The sequence below is a fragment of the Aptenodytes patagonicus genome, chromosome 10 (assembly GCF_965638725.1).
Source record: "Aptenodytes patagonicus chromosome 10, bAptPat1.pri.cur, whole genome shotgun sequence".
In the NCBI taxonomy this organism is placed as follows: Eukaryota; Metazoa; Chordata; class Aves; order Sphenisciformes; family Spheniscidae; genus Aptenodytes; species Aptenodytes patagonicus.
The window spans coordinates 12,285,104-12,309,391 of NC_134958.1; the positions used below are offsets into that span (position 1 = coordinate 12,285,104).

The window sequence follows — 24,288 nt, forward strand, 5'->3', positions numbered from 1 at the left end:
CCTGCTCCCGCTGCTGCTTCCCACCAGCGAGGTACAACCTTGCTGTGGAAGGTGCTCCACCACGCCGCCCGGGGTCTGCCAGCTGCAGGGTCTCGTTCAGATCCATCCAGGAGTTACTCAGATAAACACGAGGCTGGATTTGGGCTGTCAGGTAATGCACACGCAGCCCCCCCTGCACCGCGAGGCACAGCTCTAGCCAGGCTGACGCTGCCTGCAGGGACGCCTTGCAGGTCCGTCTCTAGCAAACCCACACAGGCAGAGAGCTCTCCGGCCATCCTCTCTGTGTTTTGAGGGGCAGGGTATGGCCCAGCACCTAACAGCAAATTTCCCAGAGTCCAGCCACTCCAAGCACAGCTGCAGGATCAGCCTCTCCTGACAACCTTCTCTCGGAGCAAGAGCTGTAACAGACTGAATCATGAGACAAATTCCACTCTTTTTTTAAAATATTTTATTAATAACCCATTAGTGAAGGAATATAAGGACAATGTCTTCTTACACTTTAACACTAAAGAGTATTTGTGGAGTAAGAACAGTCTCTGAAGAAAGAAAGTTATAATTAAGTACAGCATGGAACCAAACACAGACACAATCTTCAAATGAGATCAAGTTCTGGTTACACGTCCTTATACACTGTGTAGAAAATTAAATGAAATTTAATTTTAAAATACAAGCAAGGGAATACAATAACAGAACTAGATGGTAGATTTCTGCTGGACTAAACACCTCTTTTCTAACAAGGGTATTGATTAGAAAAGACACAATGATCCCTTCAAAACATCTATTTCTAATGAGATCAAAAACATATATAGTGCTCTATTAAAATGGTTGTTTTCTTACACAGCGTATTTCATGGGCTGATCTCAGGATTGCTAGCTAGTAATGTAAAAAATTCTCAAAACCTAGATTATAAGTTATCTCATTTGAACTATTTAAACCAGAACTTTGCTGTCTGTTAAGTAAGAAATCAAATCAACAAAAAGTTGAAAGAGATTTTTTTTATCCGAGTCACATGTTTCATGTAACACGGAATTAAAAGAAATAAAAGGATGAGAACTGTGACTCTCGCAGCAGCATGGGGAATATACAGTTGTGTAGCCAAACGGTAACATTAATACTACAAAATTATGCCAGTGGGACAAACCTGACATTTTAACAATGCAAAACAATATACACCAGCAAAAAGTTGAACGGCAATAATCTTTAGTGTTACTGAAAGGAAGAAAAGGGAGAAAGGGCCCTGATGCGTAGGAACATATATGAAGTATGATGGGTAATTAAAGGTATCAACAGTTTGTGTGTCTGTGAGAAATCTGCAAAAAAGCTACTTATTTCATGATAAAAAAATATATGCACTGGTTGTTTCAGCTTTACACATAAAGTGTGTGTTATCTGTCTTCTTCCATTCATTTCTAGCTGAGACTAGAAAGGTCCCATGTGCGTTCAGGCCAGGAGGGACCTGGGGTACAGCCGAGCTGGACAAGGACACCCAGCACTCTGTGCCGACACGCAGTTCGTACAGAGAACAGCTTTGCTGCTGCCCATCAGTGGTGACCTCTTGGCTCTGAGGGAACTGCCTTGATTTCTGTAGCCGAGGTCTGGCATACCAGTCCACAGCCACCACAGTACTTGGATATCCAAACGCTGCCGGTTTCACACTCTGGTACCATTCGGTGGGGTGTTAACGAGATCAGAATAAGCCTCAGCATGAGGAGACAAAGTATTTTTGTGATGCATAAGCAGGACTGTTTGCACTCTGCTACATCTCCCCCAAAGCTCTCAGAGCACGTAACTAACTTGGTGGCTTCGTGATCGGCCCAAGGTGATTCGGGAGAATGGTGCCACACTCTGCTTGTGTTTGCTTCAGTGACAGGCAGGGACAGTTTTTAGGCAGATCAGCAATGCTCACCCCATGGCTACACGATTACTAAAGTCAGTACAGACAAAGCAGAGGGTGAATGTACAAAGGAGTGCCCCAGAAACTGTGGCACACTCCTAAATCAGCCACTGGACTAAGCCTCCATCCCCACAGGCCCCTGGATGGAAAGCTCAGGGCTGGTACATGACCTGCCCTAGGTACAGTATCACGAGAGGGAGCCGGGAGGAGAACTCCGGTGCCCTGGTCATAGCCGCTGCTGGCCAAACTCCTCCCGGCGCTGCCCTCCGGCAGCCAAAATGCTCAGCAGAAACGGTCCTTCGGCATACTGTCATGCTTGCAGGCAGATGACTTGGTTTCGGAGGTGAAAGGAAGTCACCAGGGGTTCCTCTGGAGTGAGCTTTTTGGAGAAGGGTCCTTCTCCCTTTCTGCACATCAGGAGTAGCAATGTGGCTTGTACAGGGTCTGTTCCGTCACTGGGGAAGGGCAAGGACTCTTCCATGAAGAAGAGTCTGAAGAAGAGTCTTCCATGAACTGTGAACTGAATTCCAGCTGCAGAAATCTCCCCCCACCCTCCACAGCTAGTGCCCGATACTCCCCAGCTGGAGGGTTTATACCTCTGCAATTACATCCGCTCCCGTATAACTGTGAATTGCCCTTATTGCCTGCAATAACACTTCACTGCCTTATCTGTAACCCTGCTAAGTCATTAGTTTCAAAGTCTTGTGGCAGTGAGTTCTGGAGGTTATTTACACGCTTCCTCTGCCCAGTTATGATTTCTTGCCTTTATAGCTTCTTGCTCTGGTAACGCACACACACTAACTCCTGCCTAGCCTGCACGCTGGCACTCATTTCCAGTCTGTGCCACAGCCTTTCAGAGTCATGGCACTTCAGAGCATGGAACAACATTTCTGAGACTCCTCAAGATACCAAGCAGCAGTTGGAGCAACAAAGCAAGTGCAACGAGTGGAAATACAGCCATTTACCAGAACAGTGTGTCACGCTGGGAGGAGATGCTGTAGAATGGGCAGAGGTGGAAGCTCCAATATCCTTCGCAACAGGTACATGGAGGCTTGGAGGTACTCCTCTACTGAAGAGCCGGAGCTAACAGGGTTTGATGGAGGATTGCAAGGACATGGGCTGGTCCAGCTCTGCTCCAAACACAGGGCACACTGTGACATGGCTCTTCACAACAGAAGTGGGGATAGGATGCTAGTGGAGCAAGGTTCTCCTTGCTGCAAGCAGTGGTATCTCAGTCCAGATTTCACCACAAAAAACGAAGTCTAAAGTCTTTTACAGGATCTTGGGTCAGCACACAGCTCCCCATATAGCTTTGGGGGAATTCCGGTAGGAAAAGAGGGAGATGGGCATCTTTTCCCTCATTTTTTAAACAAACAAATGGCCAGATCTCTGAATCCTCCAGGAAGGCAGAACATTTACCAAACGCCCAATGAACAGAATTACTGGACCAGCTCCTTGGGGGTAACAAGGACCAATCTGTAGCGTTCGCAGTCAAACTCTGCAAGCCTGGAACAGGGCAGAGACAGGCTAAAGAAAAGGTAGAGAAAAGTTCACCCCAGGAGGCCAGGCTGAGAGATATGTCAGCAGTAAGCAAACAGTGTCAGCAAGGAAGAGTCACTGGATGATTTTCAAACGTTACCTGTAATAAACCCAGACTGACTGGTATGAGAGTGAAGATTTTATTTTAATTTTTAAGCTCTGGTGGTGCTCTGGTCTTTAAAAAAAAAAAAACAAAAACCAAAAGCACTCAGAAGTGACTGTAAAATTTCACCTGTTCATCCAAAGCCTTCAGCAAATCCACTGCTTACAGAAGGCTAAGAGCTGCTCTCTGGAAATCAAAATGGTCTGAGATGTCTCCAGTTGGGCACAAAAAAAAAGAAATAGATGTCCCCAAGATCACAAGTTAATTTTGCAATTGTTGGTTCTTTTTCTCTTTGCTATATAAGCTTCTTAAGGAAAGATGGATCAACATCCCACCAGCTGAAGCAGTCTCCTTTGGCCAGCTCCTGCAAAACATAGTCCTACAGAGAAACACAACCCAACTCTCCAGCTCTAGGGAAGGTGTCCTACAGCAATACTTAGAAACAAAGCCAGAGAGACATCAGATCTGCAGCACTATGCATTAAAGAAAGAGTTAACAACCAGTGCAAACATATTCTTTAGAAAAAGGCAGTATAAGAGTAAGTTAAAACCTATAACAGACTACAACAAAAGAGTAGATCTACTGCTTTTTTTCTCCAACAGACATGAGGTAGTTGTGTTGTTAGGGAGGGAAAAAAATAAAGAAAGAGAGAAGTAGTAAAAATGCTACTCTATACCACACACTACTCCACTTTATAAAATTAAATAATATAAAGATGTTCCAAGGAAATAAAAATACATGTTGTACATTAAAAGGACAGAAGCGTACCTAAAATATTAGGTACAAGAACCTACATAAACCAAAGTCCAGGTTGGTGAAATGACCCAGACACTGAAGAAGGTTCTATATAGTACAAGTTGTTAGAGGCACTCGTAGAGTGTGTAATAAAAGGCCACTACATCAGCCTGCTAGTAATAGTTACTGCGGTAGCGCACAAAGAGAGCCTTATAATCCTTTTAACCACGGGAGGGCAGAAAAGGCTGGTGGTTACAGCTCACTGAATTTGTTTGTGTTGGCTTCCACCCCCTTGTGGGACTCCTCTGACAAAATTCATCCCAATGCTGCGAGGCAGTAGGTAGTGCCAAGGCGCTCCCTGGTGAAGAGACAGTTGAGAAGAATCGCTCCTTGTACTCTGCCTCTTCCCAGCATTAAAAGACATCTTGCCAGTCGCCTCGAGGACTACAGCGAAGTGACAGTCCCAGTCTAACGCAGAAGGCTCTGTTCTAGCCATGGTTTCACGTCAGACTTTGGCAGATGGTTCAATCCTGCTCCCACAAAAACCAAGTTACTCATCAGCTTCAGCGGGAAGAAGGTGGGCTCTTACCAATCTACCTACTGATTTCTTGAAGGCAATATGTACAGCTGACAGGTCCAAATCCTGTTCTGGTGAGATGCTGCACCTTCTTAGCTCCTGCTGGGCTCAGTGAGTCGAGGGCATGCAGTACCTCACAGGGACAGGCCCTTACTAGTGCTTCTAGCTCTCCCATGATCAAAATCAGATTAGTTCACTCTTTAATGATTGTGGACACATGCCATGTTCTCAGATGCTGAGGATGAACTGGTTAAACCAGAGTTACTACAGAGGGGGGCCTCCTCCGGAGCCGTGGAAAGCGATTGGCACTTGACTGGCTGCACATCCCCCCTGCCTTCCTGGATGGAGTCCAAATCTCCGCTCTCCACTGAATCCAGACTTTCCCCGTGCCTGTGGAAGCCATTGGTGAGCCCACGGATGCAAACGGCCTCTGTTTTGTTAGTCTTTCTATCGATACATAACAGCTCGTCCTGGGCCTGAACCTCAGAATTGCCCATGCAGTCCACCAACACTTGGCTAGTGTCCTGCTGGGTGCTGGAAGAGCCGGGAAGAGCCAGCTCTCCGGAGGGGAGCTCTTCAGGCTCCTGGTCCTCGGTTTCTGTCTCTTCGCTCTCCAGGGTGTGCAGCTGGGAGTCATAGTCTCTGTCAGAGGCTGAGAAATCAGAATGGACAATGACCTCTGCTTCCACTCGATGGAGGCTGGCTGGCGGGTGGCATTTCTTTGCTTCATTCTGTTCTCAAACAGGGGAAAAAATAAGAAGGAAAAAAAAAAAGGTAAAGTAAATGAAATTCAGATAATTGAGGCTGTGACCCAACCAAGCGCTGAAATGTATTTCTTTTTAATCCCACAGAGTGCAATGGGATGTACATATGCCTCTATTAAGCATTATTGTGATACGTTTCTCAGAGCTGAAGTCTTAAGAAGCATCTCAAATCACCTCAGGATCATTATTCCTATTTTACATTTGGGAAAGCAAGTCCAAAGGGAGTGAAGTGATTTGCCCACAGTTTCTTGGCAGGCTGGAGCAACCATTCCTCCAAGCCTCTGTCAAAGACCACAACTTTCAACACTCACCAGTCTGTTTCCATATTAAGGGCCAGATTTCTAGAGGGTGAGTGGGCAGCACTCTAGAAAACTGGCTTCTGAGACAGCTCACGATATAGACCCACAATTAGATACCAGAGCTCCCTTCACTCTCCTGGTTTAATTTGGCTACATATCATAGAATGTTTGTTCATTAGAGCCCTGGTCACAGCTTGCAAAAGTTGGTGTAAATTCAAGCACTTTAATTCAGAAAGAAAACAATCAGTTTTCCTCCGCAGTGTTTAAGTGGAGTTCAGGCTACAGGTCTCCACAAATCTGGCTAACAAGCAGGTCATTCTGCCAGATCATCATTCAATAATTTAACAGGCAAATTATTTTGGAAATTCACAAAGAGCTCTCTAGGCAATCAGCGGTCAGATTCTGGGCTGAGTGTGATTTAGTAGCAAGAAGACAATTCAAAGTATGGAAGTGATATCCCACGTGTAATTTGCGCTTTCTGTTGAAGCCAACTTTGTGCATCATTTACATATTTTAACACTTTTCTCCTTTTGTTGACAAAACTCTGATGGGTAAGCTGTGCTGTAAACAGTGCCCTGTAGTTGGGTTTTAAAACATTGTCTTAACTCTATCCACAACGTTAATTACATCCTGTGTATAATTGATTTTTACACTACCATCTAGGAAGGAAACATAGGTAGGTTACTTAGAAGTATTTGCTGGGGTGGAGGGTGGGGGTGAACTTTTTAAAGCAATAACCAAAGAAATCTTCTGGTACAGAGTCATTCTGAGCAGGTGTCAGCTTGCTTTGCTGAGACTGTGGCACAGACATCACGATCCTTATACAAACCCTCCCAAACACAGGAGTGCATATTTATTCCAATGAAGCAATATCAGAAACAGGATTTCCTCCCAATCTATGCACCCACATAAAGACGACAAGTGCAGTGGAAATTGCTCTACCCTGTCTGGAGAAGGAGTTTCAACTCTTGATCTTTGACTCCTTTTACAGGCAAAAATGCAATTCCTCCTTCAGGCGAGCACACTATAGATCTTAATGACTGTGCTGAGCATTGCAGCTCCTAACTCATTCAGCAGGCTGCTTGCTGCATGGCCACAGCAAAGACTCAATGCAGACTGCTGGTGCCTGGCTCCGGGTCCTCTGGAACCGAGACTGCCACAACCCTGCTGACAACCGAGCTGTCTGACCCTACTTGACCATCACCAAAAGAACAAGCCCACAGCATAGGCCCTCAAGGGCTGGCTGGAGTCAAGACAGAAGATCAGGGGAGACCTGAAGCTTTGAGCGATGCTTGGAAAAACCAAACAGCTTTTACTCAAATTCCATCAGTCTTGCTGGCATACACTCCTATACCCAGGAAAAAAAGTAAAGCCCATGATCAGCCAGCTAAAGCTAGCTCAGAGAAGAAAACATTTTCTCCTGTGCTGCAAAACGGAGAAAGGGAGATGGGGAACAGAAATGGAAAAAACACGTCAGAATACACAAGTCAATAAAGGACCAAAGACACACACCATCATGGCATCGTAAACCAGAGCTTGTAACAAAAGCTTCTGTCCTGCGCTGGAAGGGAGCTTCAGTGATCCGTTCACAGCAGAGAGAGGCTCTTTTGTGATAGTGTCCCCGTATCTGGCTATGCTGTTTGTCCAGGGCTGGTTGGCTGATTTATTCCATGAAGACTGCAGAAGAAAAGTGGGAGGAGAAAAGATCCAATTATCACAGATACAGATTCTTATCCTCATAAACCTGAAATGAGAAGCAGCCTGAAAAAGGAAAGTGCAAGCTGGGAAAATACCATGGTGTTAGAAGACACAAGTTAAATGTGGAGAATACTTCTGATGGCATCAAAATAAAAATGCTCGCTGCAATGGACTCACACAGTCGCCGCATTAGAACAGGCTTTATTGCTCTGTTACATGGTCTGATGCAGAGCAAGTGGATAAAAGTTGCCAGATGGTTCACAACTGGTTGCATAAGGGGCCTTCCACTGATTCTCAAATTTTGAGGCCAACAGGTACATCATGGCACAAGCAATCATTTAAAGGTCCACTGAAATCAACTCCCTGCAAAGCTGCGAACAGCCCAGAGCATTATGAGCCTACTGAAAAATACGGCAAAGCTGGAAAGGAACAAGGACGGTAGAAATCTGGAGCTGAACGATTACAGTATTTGCTTTGGCACAAGCGATGCTCTGCAGCATGGAGAAGGACCCTCACCTGTGTGCACTGGCACGTGTGCTCCAGTAAGAGCTGAAGACAATGCTAAACTGCTCGCTCTGCGGTGCAGACAGATTTCCTGCTCTAAGCCACGGCTTGGGTAAACACTCTGCCATTTCCCATCAACACAGAGGCACAAAACTGGGGGCTTTATTTTTTTTTTTAATTCTTTTTTTTTTTTTTTTTTTGCAACAGACCACCAAGCAATTCTTAGCTCAGCTTTAAATCCCCTGGGCAACCAGTGTTACCTTGTTTGTAGATCTAATTAAATTATATGGGCTGAACGCAATTTGTTCTGGGTTCTCTCAGCTTCCCCTTGCAATAAACTGTTGAATGCACACCTCTATGTATGGGAAATGTGTGCCTTTAAGAGCTGAAGTTATTTAACAGCTCAGACTATTAGTTCACAGGCAGAAAAGTATTTTCTTTCCAGCTTTTGATTTTATTGGGCTGTCCTGCATATACCTGAGCTCAGCCTTGCTACTGACTCACATACATACACATATATACACACACACATGTGCGCTCAGATTTAAGGACCACATGAGCCAGTTATCTCTGGGCTCGTTTCACAGATGTTACACATTGCCTGGATAGAAGTGAGAGGCCAACGCAAGACCGAAGTGAAGAGAAAATCTTGACCTGACACAACTGCGAGTGTGCACGTGCGCATACGCATACAGAATACTGGTGGTGTGAGCATGATGGCTGTGTAGGGTGAAGATATACGGTACATCTACTGAAACCCACTAACTACCTATTGCTCACTGTCAGGCAGGAGAAACCCAGGTTTCTGCTCTGCATATGTGGATGCTACTTACACAGGCCAGATCTATTCCAACAACAGTCAACGTAGCACGAGTCCAGCCGAGATGGCAAGGAGATTTCTGACATCAGCCTGACCTTGTGTGAGTCATTTGACCTCCTCGTGCCTTGGTCCATCTGGCTGGAAATTAGGTAGAAATACATGACCAGATGTTGTATGTGAGCCAGGCATTCGTAAGTCAGCTATTTAGCAAGAAGCAAATGCTACCTCGTGCTGTCGGTGCTGGCAGAAGGCACATTAAAGAGCTCATGTATGCGCTGAAGGGCTCCCTGAGCCTTTCCTGAGCACTCACTGTCCACCCTGACTCAAGGGGCTCAACACCTTGCAGGAGGCAGAGCAGCGTTACATCCCAGCACCAACCCCAAGTCATAGGAGCTCAGCCACTGCCTCAGGATCAAACCTTAAGAAAACAAGTAGTAAAGGGCCTCATTTATGTGACAGCACCCTGCAGAACAGTGATGTCCAAACCCAGCGCTGTGGGTATCAAGCATTCACTAATTTAGAAGTGGATGCTGGAGGCAGTGTCTTTGCCATTCCCCTCTCTGCAATCCTCAACAACATATTCTAGGCCAAGAGCATTCCCCAGTTGCTCCCTTTCTAAGTGGACAATCATTAAACTACACTTTAATAGCAAGAAATCAACCAAGCGATCACACACAGCTCGCAATAAGGAATATCACTAAATGCGAGTACTCAAGGAACGTATTCAATTTGCTTCTGCTGCCATCTGAAAGGCTTTCTGCAGCTACATCGCTGACTGATGGCTTCTGTGCCTTTTCCAAGGAACATACGTTACTGAGCAAATACTGCCTGGAAATTTCAGCATTGAACCTACACAAATATGCACACACGCACACAAATGTGTGTCCTATTATAGATGCTTACATGCGTATTTGCCATCAGAAAGATCTGAGCATCATACGCATACACACACAGAGAGCAAACTTGAAAACCTTCTTGCAGGCATCCTGTGAATACCAAAAAATGTGGAAAGAAACAGGCAGCTCTACTGCAATCCCCAATGGACCATCTGTTAGCGGAAATGTCAATCTGCCATGTTTACATAGGTTTTGATGACTCTGGGAACAGCCTGTTCAGCTCTGGCTGAAATTGGCTGCAACGAAGAACAAACTTGTTTTGTACCAGTTTGCAACTTTCAACAAACAGAAAAAACCATCAGCCACACAACATAGCCTATATCCCACATGTTGTTCAAGCACATTATGTTTGAGAGGGAAAAAAAAAAAAATCCCTCTTGGGGCTTAGTCTCTAAGGTTGGGCAGCGGCAATTAACTCTAGGTCTGTTTTCATCACAGACCTGACGAAGGTCTTGTGTGCCTGAAAGCTTCTCTGCTTTTTTAGCAGTATCTTTTGGTGTAATAAACGGTACTATTTCTTTCTGCTCGAGGGGGGCTAGTGAATGGCTGAAGGAAGACAAGGAAATGTTCTCTTGTGTTTACAATAGAATAACGAAAGCAAGGAGTGTCAGTCTAATACTAATTTAAAGAGGGACAAATCCCTTTGTCAGTTCACTGGAAACACAAGAATGAAAACTAATAAAAACATCTTCCAATAAAAGGTGTTTCCATTACAGCTAAATCCTTATCAAAGCAAACAAGCCTTTTATTTTAGCCTTTTTATAGAAACTCCGACTGGTAAAAATGTGCCTAGATCATGTTACCTTTTCAGTGACAAGTAATGATTTCATGCAAATATATGAGCTGAGAATGAACATGTAGGAAATGTTGATCTTGAAACCTTCCCTGTTTTATGAGGATGGTCATTTAAACTAGCTTGAAATCCTGTGCAAAACAAGGCTGGGGACATTTCAGATGTGCCCAGCTTTTAAGGGTGTCATAGCAGAGAGAAAAGATTCATTGCTGAACAGCATTGCACCACAGCAGCCGGTGGGAGTGGGAAAGCTCCATGTCATGCAAACATAGAGGCATCCCTGCCCGCAGCTGCGCCTCTAAACAAGATGCAACATAACACAGACCTCGCCCCCACCAGATAAAGGAGAATCTCTGCTAGCTATCAATGGGAGCACAGCTCTCATCTAAGACTTTTCAGAGAACGCTGGGACTTTTTTTCCACGCAGAAAAATTTCAACACAAAAATGACAAACAACCTGGGTAGATCCAAGTTCCCTGATGCATTGCAGCTTTTGCTCTCTGAGTCATGGGGATGCTTCATAAGAAACGTAGTCCCCACAGGGAAGAGGCCCACAGGGAAGGAGCAAGGGCAGCAGGCAAGGAAGGTTCCAGCTCCAACGAACCTCCAACGAAGCACAACAGCAAACATTTCCAAGCCAAAACACTTGGGTTTGGCTTCATTCAATGAAAAGCTGAAGTCTTCCATGGAAAGCAGATGCTTTTTAACATTCTCCCCCCACCCCCTAAATTGCTTGGCCCAAAAGCAGCAGTGACAGAGATGTCTGGAGTAGAGCCATTTTATCATCCTCAGTCCATCTGTCAGGGGAAACAGAGCTGCATCACCACAGCCTGTGCATTACGGTGTCATTTATAACATGGGCTACTGAGGGCATCAGTCTGGGGGTCACTTGAAAGGGGAAGAGAGTAAGAGAGGAAAATCACTTGACAGTGTATTTACAAATCCTTCTGTGTGACCACTGGGAAACACACAGAAAGGAAGGAAAAGGGCCCGCTAAATGGCTGAGTGTACTCCTGCCTAATGGAGCTGTCAGCAATCCAGAGGGGCCCCGAGCTGACAGCTCAGCTGCAGTAGCACCTTGCTGTCCTGCAAGCAGGGGCAGGGTGGCCAGGAGGCTCCGGTGGGCTGTCCAGCAGCACAAAGACTGTCCTGTCCCACCTTCCACTTGCACCATCCTGCACCCCCCCAGCATTACTTGTAACTCAAGAGGAATCACGGCCCTACGTTTGAAGGAACTGGCGATCTTGACTTGAAAACGACCAAGGGGACTTCTCAAAACCCTTGCCCACAATTCTTTGCAGGAGTCAGTTCAAATCTCAGTGTTGTTAAAGTCTTCCTGCCCTTGGTCTCACTGTCCTCCAGTCCCCACACCTGCAAACTGACATTCACTCACTTCTGACTGCTAATGGCACGGGGACAGTCCCTTCTTTGTGTTTGCACATCTTCACTGGAACCTCGGGCTGCCACAAGAATAAAAACAATAAAGAATAATCCCTGAAATGCTAAGTAATGAGCCAGCATGTGAAATCATGCTATAGTGCCAGCTATCACTGCCACTGCTAATGGCAAGTGCCACGCAACCAACACAAAACAGGTTTCAGGAGCGTAACTTGAGGACGGAGAGGCAAGCAGGCAACTGGAGGTCACAAAGGCCTGCAGCTGCCAGTTCCTTGGCATCACAGCTATACAAACCTGCCCAACAGTGGCAGCAGCATCAGACTAAGAGTCTGTCCCAGCCAACATACTGAGCTCTGTGGTAACATGATATGACAAAAATAAAAGGGATCCTTGAGACATTTCTCACTCCCTTTCTTTATTGACTAGGACTGCAAGTGATAGTACCCAACCCAGAGCACCCTGGGGAGCTTCCCCTTCCCAGGCTGGACCAGGAATTTCCTTCCACAAGGATTTTCTCTTTCCTGTGGCTCTACCACATTCCTTGCCATGGGTTTTCACAGCTCCAACCACACACAGCATGAGAAAAGAAAAGAGAAGGCAACAAAGGCAGCTGGTCACTGTAGGATACAAAGCTCCCGGCAACACTCAGTTCCAGGCAGGGTCCCCGGGGGTTTTTGGCAGCCTAGCTTAAATGGCTGCTGGAAAAAACTATTTGCAGCACACAAGACAACCCAAGAAACCTACAACCCACTCCTGGGCCTTGCCTAGTAGCTTTTTGCCTACAAGCAGGGAGATGCACACATTCACAACTGTACCTGACTGATTTACATCTGTTGTGGGGACCAGGCATGTGTGCACCAGTCTGGCCACGATCATGAGACCTGCCCAACTCCTCGACCGCCCAGCCAGGTAAAATCCAGGCCATCCGGACACGTGGCCTCTGGGCAACTGCAGCATGAAGATGTTTTTGGTCTGAGTCTTTTCACCCTTGATTATACATGTCACTACAGAGAGGATGCAACAGTGCTCAGGGCTGGCTCAGGTGGCACTTCCAGGAGGAACTGGGCAGTGGAGGGAGCAGGGCCTCCTGCGTGGGAGCACATCTCCCTCCAGTGCCCACTCCCAGCAACAACAGCCTGTTGCTCCCGGCTGCCACTCCAGCTCTCCTTCACCTGCCAGGTCATCCTCACCAGTCCGCACGGGTGACAACAATGCTCTCCGGGGGGCTGTGTGGCTGCCCCTCAGTGATCCTTGCTTCCCTATCCACATCCATCAAAAAAACAGGCTCTTTATTCTGCAGGCAAATTTCCTCAGTGAATTTAACTCTCAGTGGCCTTTCCCCATCGAATTATGGAGGCAGACACTACAGCCAGAATCGCCCCTCTCCCTGAAGCTCTGATCTCTGAACATAACTCTGCTGCTGGACACTGCCAGCCCCTGCAACAGACGCTGGGGGCCCCAAGCTCTCAGGCTAAGCCCCGAGCGACCAGGCCTTGGCACTGCCCTCTCCAGCCCCTGCTCTGCACACATTAAAATCTTTGTGTAAACCTTTGCAGACAGGACTGCTGCTGTGGAAGAGAAATCTGGATATGCTGCCCCCAGAAAGGCCTCCCAAGGGAGGGAACTTCTTCCCACACCGACCTGTTCTCAGGGTAAGTCACCATCACTGAGAACATTTGTTCCTTATTTAACAGAAAGAGCTGTAGGAAATTCCTCACAGTCTTCGGCTTGGGTCCAGACAGGCAGCTACATTCCACCGAAATCCATAGATGCGGCTTGGCTGCAAACTGCCTCTCCTTCAGCTGAACGCTGATCTGCCACAGCACTTGGGGATGGCCAAAAGCACGGCTTCAACTCACAGGACTATTAAAGCCAGCAGAAGACGCGTTTCCAAAAGACCATACCTGCACTGCCATGAGCAGCAAGGACGGGTCTCACAGTTAGCCAGGCATCCTGAACTCACCTTCCCTCCAGTGACACACAAGCACATCGTTGATGCAAACGTGAAATCCCATGCGCTCACAATGCATTTGTTTTACTGAACTTCCTAATTAGTTTACATGCTCTCCCTGGGCTACAAAGAGAGACATAAACAGATTAACTAAATTAGGCCAATTAAAGGTTCCCTAATGGAATGAAATGTTTCAGGCAAGACTGAGAGAGGAAATGGGCAGGGAGGAATGAAAGACAATGCAATGTCAGGCAAACCAAGCAGGGCAGGAAAAGACTACTTCAAAAAAAATAAGATTCACAAATAAAATACAATTTCACCTCTTGTGTATCTTCAAGGGTATTCCAGTGAACACACTATTTATGGACAAGCTCCTTTTACTCTAAGCAAAAAAATATCCTGGAAGGCAGAGCATCTACTCTAGACACCACACATTCTCACACCATCTATATGCCTCAGCAACAGGAATAGTGCAGCTTTCTGCAGCAGTGAGTTTGGCAGCTGCTTCTCTGGGGATGAGGGGTCACTGTCCCAGGAGATGAAAAAGGGTGGTAGATGGCACGGGGATCCCAAACTTAGATCTGACAGCCAAGACTGAGCCAGTCAGTTTTACAGAGAGGCAAATGCATGGCTGCCCAGCACCAGCCTGCAGCCAAGACTACCAGCACTTTGTAGAGCCAGGACAGGATCAGACCCTGGCTTCCCAGCAGCGACACACCAAACAAAGGCTCTTGCCTAGGGTGGGAGCCCAGTCACCACGTGCATGGGTCCTTACCTTCCTCTTCCCATGGATGATGTCCTCAGGGAGGCTCGTGTGGATGAGGCTGTGCACTTCTGTCAGTTCTGTGATGTCCCCCAGGGGCACAGGTGCATCCTCCGGGAGTGGGGACATGAGGGACTCTAGCTCATGTGAGTCCAAGGTGGCACTGGGAGCTGCCACCCCTTGCCTGCTCCGGTGGTAGTAAGTGTGGTTGCTGGCTGCCTGGGAATCCAGGCCTGGCAGGGCCTCCCTGAGGGAAAATAAGCAAGAGCTGACATCTCTCATGAGCCTCACTTTCCTCTGTCTCAAACAGCCATGGACTGCCAGACAAAGTGATCCCCTCTGGGCCACTCAGCCTGTCCTTGTGGACGCAACCAGGCCCAAGCCCCTGCCCTGACGCTCCTGAAGATGGGAATCCTCTATCCACATCCTACTGTAACAGCTTTCACTGCAGTAGCCTCCCCCGAGATGCATCACTTCACCACCTTCACTAATCCTAAAGCTCATACAAAGCATGGTGCTGGATGCAAAGCCCTCCGCTCGCCAGTGGATCACAAGGGCAGCAGGCAACACAAGTCTCAGCACTAGAGAAAGCGCTCTCTAACCCCTGCCCATGGAGAGTTGTGTCACTCCTGTCATCTCTGCTTTACAGATAAGAGATGCAACAGGACAGAAAAGTTTGGTGGCCACATTAGGATGAGGCTTCAGAAGTTGCTTGCTCCTAGTCTTGAGATCTGCCGCCAGCTCAAAGCTCTTCCCAACAACTAAGCTGGTTTCCGATCACGGTCTTTCCAAATGCTTGTGGCTGGATTCAGACCCCTGGATAGCAGGGGGCTTTGGGCTGAGTCCAATCCTCCTTAAACCAGCCTGTCACTCACTGGGAAGTCTTTCATCATTTTCTCAACTGGAAGTTAACAAACCCTTTCCAAACATCCTTAGAGCTGTCCAACCTCAGAAGCAAAATACTGCCCACACTAACAGACACAGGTAATAATCTGGCAAATAGTGGTTTTTCCCTTTTCTTGGTTTTTGTTTTTTTTTTTTTCTTTCTTTCTCTGAAAAAAACGCTGTTGGTTTAACAATGCAAATTAAAGAGAAACTACTGAGAAAATAAGTCAGTGAAAAGACTATACTAAATATGTTCCTTAGCCAGCTAGCACTCCCAAGACTCAATCTTTGTATTAACTGATGTCATACACCGCATCCCAAACAGCCCAGCTGAACACAGGGAAGCAGCTCACAGTGTATTTTGTCTTCTTCCACCCAGCCTCCTTTACCTCCTGCAAAGACGAGGTGACACCTACCTCTGCTTGCTGTTGCGGAAGCTTGCACACATGCAGAAGAGTATGCAGAGCAGCCCCAGGCAGACTCCCACAATGATTCCCGTGACAGAGTGGATATCCAGAACATCTAGTAGGGGAAGGACAGATACATCATTTCAGCTGCTAGCAGGAAGAAGCTACAAAGTGTCTTATGTTCAGAGAAGCACCAGCTTCCCTAAAACCAATAGGTGATGTCTCTATACTCATAAAGGAAGAAGGTTACTTGGCAGTGACAATTTAGAGCAGCTTAAAGCAAATTGGCACCTATGCACATTCATTAATTTCATGCTACACAGGCCTAACAGAAAGGCAGCAAGATGTAGGTTGCATGTGCCCTTCCATAGGAGCTAGGATGGGCAAGAGAGATGAAGTTCAGCTGTGGGATGGGTTCTGGAGCTGCCTGAGGCCTGTGGAGCTGCACATCTGAGGACTCTGCCATGATCCTCTGCACTGGCCTACACACAGTCATATCTCACATCCTGCGTGGTGACATCAGGCAATTGCTTGGCAAACAGAAATGCCACTGCTGACAAATCGCGGTCTTCAGCAACGCAACTCGCTTCCTGCACCAGGACAAAGGGGAAATTCGTACCAGACAACTTCTCCCGGAGGGTATGCACATCCTTAACGTTTGAATAGGGACCAGATCCCACGACTGTCTTTGCTCCCATCTTGAAGAAGTATCTGGTATCACTTTCCAGGCCATGCACTTCAGTGCTGAAGATATTTCCTGATCAAAAGCAAGTCAAAAGAGGTTTCAAATGTGCAGTTTCAAGAGTATTCAGAGGCTGCAGCAAAACAGCAGTGGAATTCTGTTGGACCCTCAGAAGTGAGGGATTTGGTGTCATGAGCTCTAAGAGGTAATTCATACACCTCTTCGGTATTAATGAACTTGCTGCTTAAAGAGCACGTGGTGTTGCTGGCATATGTTCCCCTGGGTATTACTGGCTGCCAGCCTGTATCTGCATGATGTTTGCTGGATGATAATGGCTATTTCAGCCCTACACACATATGATTTCATGTCTCTCAGTAGTCATGTCCCTGGACTCTCCTATATGACCAGGAGCAAGGCCCAGCATATGCTCCAAGAAAGCTGGCAGCATGAGCTTTTGAATGTTTATTTGTACGTGCTCAAAGTGAGGCAAAAATCAGGGTAGCAGGACTGACCAACCAGGGCTCTGTAGGCAGGGAAGAAAGCAGGAGGAGGAGGACCTGGTGAGGTATTACAGTACCTCGAGGAGGCTCACCTTCTCGCGTCAGCAAGGTCCACATGTCATCAGGCTGTGTGTTGTTGGCGTTATACAGGATGAGGTACTCCACAATGATGCCGTTGGGCTCAGCAGGGGGGCACCAGTGCACCTGGACAGCGTAGGGGTTGAGCGGGTGCAGCCGCAAGTCAGATGGAGGAGTCGAGGGACCTGGCAGAGACAAGTGAAGACCCAGCATGAACAGCAGGAAAGAGAAGGACAGCATTCAACCTGCAGGGCATGACAACTGCTCTGTGCCTTCTCTGAATCCTTCTCTGTGGTGCCACAGCCACGTTTGCAAGCATGAAATGACGGGCAACCTGGGTGGCCAGACACCTCATCCAAACAAGCTGTGGAGAGTGCAGAGAGGAGGCTGCTGAGCCCAATACAGGGCAGGATTTATGCATCATGGCCAACCAGCCAAGGGAAACGTGACAGCGCTGACGAAGACATGCAGCTCAGTTTGAGGCTGTGCAACACTGCTCATCTTTGAGAGAATATTCCCAGCACACCCTCGCTCCTTATTGCTTTCTTCTCCATCTTCCCCAAAGCCCTGCTTGCACCACAACTAGTCCCAGCTAGGGGCAGGACACACAACACCTCCAAAGGCCATCACTGCTGCTCTGTGAAGCTGAATACTGGAGAAGCTGTCACAAAGTAAAGGAGCTAACCCACTGCAGCTCCTGGGATCATCTCTGCCCCCCAGCCTTCACCAGGCCTGAAGCTAAGAGGTGGAGGTCTTATTAGAAAATCAAGCTGGACCAGGCACTCTTGTTCTGGCAGTGACATTCAGCACTGGGGAGGACCTAGCGCTTAAGCGATGCATTATCAGCTCTCTCTAACAAGCAGGACTTCTCTGAACCCAGAGGCAACCCCACAGTAACAGCAATCGTTGCCCCAATTCTCTTTATATGCTCCTCTCTGTTTACAAAGCAGCACTCCTTTAATGGACTTGGGAAAGCCACCAGGACACTTAGCTGCTCTCAGCATGTATTCTGGAGCATCATAGTTTAGAGGTGATCTGAGATCACATCTCTCAGGGGCACATTACAAGGGATTTGATAGAGATTCAGGGACAGCCAGGAGAAATCAGGATTCAATTCCCACAAATGCTCACGGTCAGGAAGGGTGAACCGTTCCACCACGCTGCCGAAGGGCCCATCGATGCCAACACCATTGGACTGCACGGCAAACTCATACCTGGTGTAGGGCTTCAACCCACTAATGAGAATGTCTTCATCCGAGCTGCCAAAAGAGGACACATTCACAAAGCCGTGAACACTAGATGGTTCTCCCACCCACTGTCACCTTGACACCTTACCAGGAACACTGTAAGAGATTATCCTAACTCATACAGTATTTGATTTTTCACCTAAAGCTTCATCTCCTGCAGTCATGTGAATGCAAGAGCACTCAGCTCCCAGACACAGAGGAAATTAGGTTCCCAGCCTCCAGGACCATTTCTGATGTACTTCCAGAAAAAAGCTTGAAAACACAGCCTGGTTATAGGCTGAAAACCTGCACCGGAATCCAGATTTAAAATACATCCCCAAATTATTGTAACTGCTTAAACTCTAGCAATTTTTAAATCAAACTTGTGAGGACCATCTCACAAATTATAAATGCTTTGAGACTGTAATTGCCCCGACTATGTTATTAACAGGGAAACAAGCATCTAAGGTCCAATCAGAGCAGAAAAGATGCAGAGACCAGCCAGTAAATGATCCCTTGGTATTCAAGTCATAGACAAGTCCCAGTGCCACATTTCAGCAGTTCTGAATGTATCTGTGACCAAGGCAGACGTTTACAGCATGTGAAACACCCAGGATTTTTCTCAGTACTGGAATTTCATGCAGGTTCCTCCTGCCCTGTGTTTATTCCTGACACGAGCAATACATGGCAGATGAACTCTTAGCATCCCTCTTTACCTTGTGTAGTATGTAACAAGAGAGGCGTTTTTCAGGCCCCAGGGGCTGAAGCGCACGGTGTAGTTGACAATTTTCACTGTTGTGAAGTCAGGTTTCTTCCATCTGAGCCATATGGAAGTTGAGCTATTGGACTCTGCATAGACTTGGACTGGAGGCAGCGGAGGACCCTTCTGCACAGGGGGATCTATGGTGCAAGACAAAAAGAGAAAAGAGATGTGGAGACGTACATGACGGTAAGGCAAGGGACAGCCATCACGGACACAGAAAACACAGAATAAGACAGGCCTAGGTTGTGAAGCCTGCACCAATATGCTGGCCTCCAGCGTAAGCCTATGCCCGGCTTAGCCCTTCTGTGCATGCGGCGGTTCACGCTTTTCCTCATGTGTGGGAAAGATCACAATGAGGATCCCTGCACCAAGGTGGTGGTGTACTACTGTGGAGCACAGGAGGCCAGCTTCAAGGCTACCCACCTGACAGGCCCACACCAGGGCAAGGAGGAGCCCAGGTTGTTCACAATCCCACAACAGACTGGCAGAGCTGAGAACGGAGCCTAGGTCTTCAGAGCTTTTACTTTCTTTACAATACTGCAAAAAGCCTGGCATGCTTCTAATTCACGTTCTCGAATCTTTATAACGTAAGAGATGAAACCCAGGTTATTTGGCATTTCCAAGACCATTCCCGAGCCACTAACGGGGTCAAAGAGAACATAGTGAAGGCCATCCACACCCAGTATAAGAACAACCCTAATGAGAAGGGGGATATTTTGCTCCTTTCTCTCCTTCCCAAGGTAATTCCTCCAATGCAATTTGCAATGACTGTCAAAGGGAGTTTCCTTATATTGGGACCTTCCCCATTTTCGTATTGTCCTTCTTCAAGTTTATCTTCTGTAACTTGACCTCTACCCTTCCTTTGAAGCCACATGCCAAACAGAAGAGACAGACAACAAATGAAGGGCATTCCTCACCTACTGCTGTTGCAGGTGCCTTTTCTGTTTTGCCCTTCCAAACCGCTGCATAACCATCTTCGTGCTTATTGAATGCCACCAGCTTCAGCTCATAGAGTTTCCCAGGAGCTGGAAAAATCAATCAGGTTTTGTCTGGGGTTATTTTTGTTACCAACCCTCCCCAGTTAGACATGTTTTCTTTGATCTGACCAGCTTTTCTCGCTATCCAAGAAAGTAGGTTGAACGGAGTTGTATTTGCTAAAATACAGCAGGGAGTCCCCCCTTCCACTTACAGGCTTTCCACATTCAAATACTGTCTCGTAACTGGTGCATGTATCATCACAGCTACTCTCTAGTTCTCCCCTCACTTTTTACAGAAATTATCCGCAACAAACGGACTTGGCCCAGCCACCAAGGGTTAACCAGTGTCAGGGCCTGTAGCACATCATCTCAGGATCTCCTGATCCTTCTCCCTTGCAAACTCCTAAAGAAACCTATGCATGATTACTCCTCTCTCTCCCCCATGGAAGTGGATGCACTGCATTGTTCATTCTTGAGGAGTGAGGACATCCTCTCCTCTCCAAAATGCACCTCCCATTTCTAAAGTCCTTTCTGATTTATTCATTGCTGTGAGGATCTTCCTTCCAGCAAGTCCTCACACGCCCTGTTAAGTCACTGGCAGCTTTTCTTGTATGGCGACTATTTTGCCTCCACAGCAGAGCTTCTTGATTTGCAATTAGAAAAGCAACAGCGCACACAAAACCCACAACAGGAACCTGAGGGTCCTCATGACACACTCTTCCTATCAGACAGCCATGCACTCTATGGGGAACCTCACACTTGGACCCAAACTGAGCTGCAGGACTGCACTCTGTCTCCAAGCAGTGCTGCCCTGGTCCAAAATTCACTTCCCTCTTTCCTCCAGCCTTTCATCAGCTGAAATACTCCTCTGCTGTGTTAAGTAGCATATGAGGTTTTTTTAATGGAGATGTTTAATCAAGGAAACAACTTGGGAGATACAAAGTTCTCAAGTAAGACACTCGCCAGCTTCTCCCTTCAGCAGCCAGCCCATTCAGAAGCTCAGCGAGAGCAGTCCAGACTGTCTTTGGTTGCCTTGGCTGCAGCGCATTGATGAAGTTTGTTAATTTGGGACGTGCCTGTTCATTCCCTGCCCTGATAGACCACTGCTCTCTTTGCCAGACAACGTAAGCAGAATAAAACCTTTCTTATTGATGCCAATTTTATTATTACTGCACTGATTAAGCTCCCAGAGGCTAATGGTACCAATTACCAAAGGCTTTCTCTGCTCCACAACACATGTTCACGCTCAGAATATAAAAACAGTTCAGCCACATTTTTCTCCCCGAAAGAATCCCAAAAGCAAACAGAGTTTTGTCTGCCTCCAAGGCAGCCTAATCTGCATTTCCACACTCTCCAGCCACAGGAAAACATTTCAAACCCACACAAGGGGGATGAGACCAAAGGGCACTCAACTTCCAAACAGCTGGGACCACGGGCTTCGTGGAAAAAAGAACCCCACAGCCTGTCTCTCGCCAGCACACACACTCCGCCTCCTGCCTGAGCATTTGGCTGGGCTTCACTGGGACACGAGCTCATCGTGGATGATGCGATCCAAAATGATGAGGAAGAGCTCACAGATGTGATGCAGCTGTGGGCAGCTCCTGTTGGAGAATGAAGTGAAGGAAAGGACAAGTCCTCCATCTCCATCCCTGGGTAAGATCAATACAGCAGCCAGTTACACGTGAAGCCAGAGGAGCTCTACTACAAGATCAAGCAATTCACATTCTGAAAATAGGGTTATTTTGGATTTCTCAGTCAGAGGCTTGGCTTCAATTTTTATACACAGGCCCAGATGTTCAAGCTCTTAGAACATGCAGACATAAAGCTCTATCAAGCTGTCAAGAAGCTAGTAGGCAGCATGAAAACAGATGTATTTCACTGCATTCCATCATACATTAAATATAAGCAGAATAATCTCGTCCAAATCATTTCAAATCACTAATCTGGATGACTGCGTAATATATCCAATATGCTAAATATATTGTTTTATTCAGTTTTTCAAGGTGTTCATGTTGGCCAGATGCTATACGCCATACTTTTCTGTAAGTGGGAAAATACCCTGATCTCCAAGGAATCACTCCAAGAGGAATGGGAATGTGAAAGACAGGATCAGATCCTTACCCTTTATTTTTCATGTAAATTACGGCCCTTGTAGTCGCACACCATTACAGAGACTAACTGCTAGAACGTAGATGGAACTGAATGAGAATTTCTCAGGGAAAAGCCCTCCTGGTGATTCAGGACAGCTTCCTTTTGATTTTGTGGGCTCATGAAATTGCTGTTATTTCTTATGTGCCTTTGAACAGCTGCCCACCTCTCTCACAGCATTTCAGCACATAACTCTCAGGCAAGATACAAGGTGTGTCATTAGCGATATCACTCTAAGGAGACATGGTTTGCTCCAGAGGTTAGCACGAGCATGGGAGAAAAGTCTTTTTTTATTTCAGACAGCTCAAATAGAGGTAGCTGGGACATTACCAAAGGCAAAGTCAAGAAGCCAGATGTTGAGGGTAAGGCAAAAGATGAGGAAGCCTGCAGGATAAAGAAGAGGTGGTGGACAAAGCTGGCACCATTTTAGTAGCAGGACCAGCCAGTGCAAGAGAAGACAAAACGAGAATCTTGCACCAGACCAGCACAAGGACCCTTACTGCAGCGTAAAACACAGCCTGATGTTACAGGAAACTAGGGGAGAGAAATGTGGGCAGGGCTCTTTGCTGGTGTAATAGTTGTGCTATCGCTGTGAATAAAGAGTAACTGTGCTCAAGAAGCTCTGTCCAAAGCTGCTTTCGGCACACCCATCCACCCCTGTCTGAGGCATGCCTCGAAAGGAGCTGTCTCCCCACAAAGTGCTTCCCCTCTTGCCCTGTTGTGCTCCTGGAAAAAAAAAAAAAACAGGGAAAATCAGGAAATCAAAATCAAGCTATGCAGGAACAAGCAGCGGGACAGGAGTTTTATCTCTCAGGCCACACCTCAAACCAAGACAAGAGGCAGACCGTTGGCTTCACTGACACTGCGGCGACGTGGAGCTAAGGGCCGTTTAGTGACTGTGCTGCAGCAGTATGTAGCCTCCAATGGGGAACGCAGACCTTGTTTGCACTGAGACGGTATGCAACCGTGTCTGAGCTACAGCCTTGTATTCCCAGTGCCTAACCCTGGGATTTCCTGACACCTTATGTCTTCAGGCTCTTGACCCAATTTGTAGTTTCAGCCATGACACCTCTTCAACAGCCCACCTCCCATGGGCCAGCCTGCGCAAATCTCACTCTCCCACAAGACAGCACTGTTCACCACATGCAGCCCCCTTACCCTGACGTCGAGATACTCCCAAGAGACAGTGTTGGATATTTTGTTTGTTTGTTTTTACAGAGGGATCTTAGGAGAGGTTTCCACTGTTGTGCTTCCCAGGCAGACATCCATGAGCTGAGAAATCCCCCCAGCTGATTCCCAATCAGCCAATGTGCAGCAGCATAGATCACGTTAAGGCTGCCAACCTTTCCTGAGACTGCTACCCGCTCTGCCTACAAGACCTCTAATGCAGATGTAAGTACCTGCGCAGGGTAGCTCCCTGTCATAAAACTAAACCCTTCTAAATCCCAACCACTCCTCCTTGTTTCATGTCCAGACCCCCTGCCTTTCTCAGCACAGCCAGATTCCTGACCCCTTCCCTTTACCGTACGCGTGCAAGAGCACATCATTCAACAGTGCAAGGGGGAGAAAAGAGAACATTCACGGCTGGAAGAAACCCGAGACTCTCTTCCTGACACAATGATAGCCGATATACAACCGCCAAATCATAAGGAAACCATTAGGGCTTGACGGATGCCCAAATTTAAGGAAGTAATTACAGAAGAACAAGCTGCCTTCTCACCATCATCGTGCCAGAGCATTTGGAACCAATTCAGCCCACTCCCGAGTCCCTCTGCTAACTGCCTTGCCAGTGGTTAGTGCAGCGCGTGATGATGTTCACATGTGGTTTCCTCAGTGCAATAATTACAGACCTAAATTCTTCAGAGAAACTCATAACTGTTAACACCCT

The 24,288-nt window shown here is 47.0% G+C and overlaps 1 protein-coding gene across 6 annotated transcripts in view; it reads right to left on the reverse strand.

The window, feature by feature from the left end:
- Positions 1–430: 430 nt before the first annotated feature.
- The window catches only part of IGDCC4 (immunoglobulin superfamily DCC subclass member 4), a 108,847-nt gene continuing 84,989 nt past the window's right edge, over positions 431–24,288 (reverse strand). For 3 of the 6 annotated variants that reach the window (XM_076348073.1, XM_076348071.1, XM_076348070.1), the window contains 9 exons: positions 20,193–20,300; positions 19,229–19,412; positions 18,418–18,545; positions 17,301–17,471; positions 16,646–16,783; positions 16,036–16,141; positions 14,747–14,981; positions 7,424–7,588; positions 431–5,579 (listed from right to left, as the gene is read on the reverse strand). In XM_076348073.1, coding sequence (XP_076204188.1) covers positions 5,049–5,579; positions 7,424–7,588; positions 14,747–14,981; positions 16,036–16,141; positions 16,646–16,783; positions 17,301–17,471; positions 18,418–18,545; positions 19,229–19,412; positions 20,193–20,300 — 1,766 coding nt within the window. In that variant the 3' untranslated portion in view covers positions 431–5,048. Of the gene's footprint in view, positions 5,580–7,423; positions 7,589–8,952; positions 9,072–14,746; positions 14,982–16,035; positions 16,142–16,645; positions 16,784–17,300; positions 17,472–18,417; positions 18,546–19,228; positions 19,413–20,192; positions 20,301–24,288 lie in introns of those variants that run through there. The other 3 variants (XM_076348072.1, XM_076348074.1, XM_076348076.1) reach the window with 3 other exon arrangements.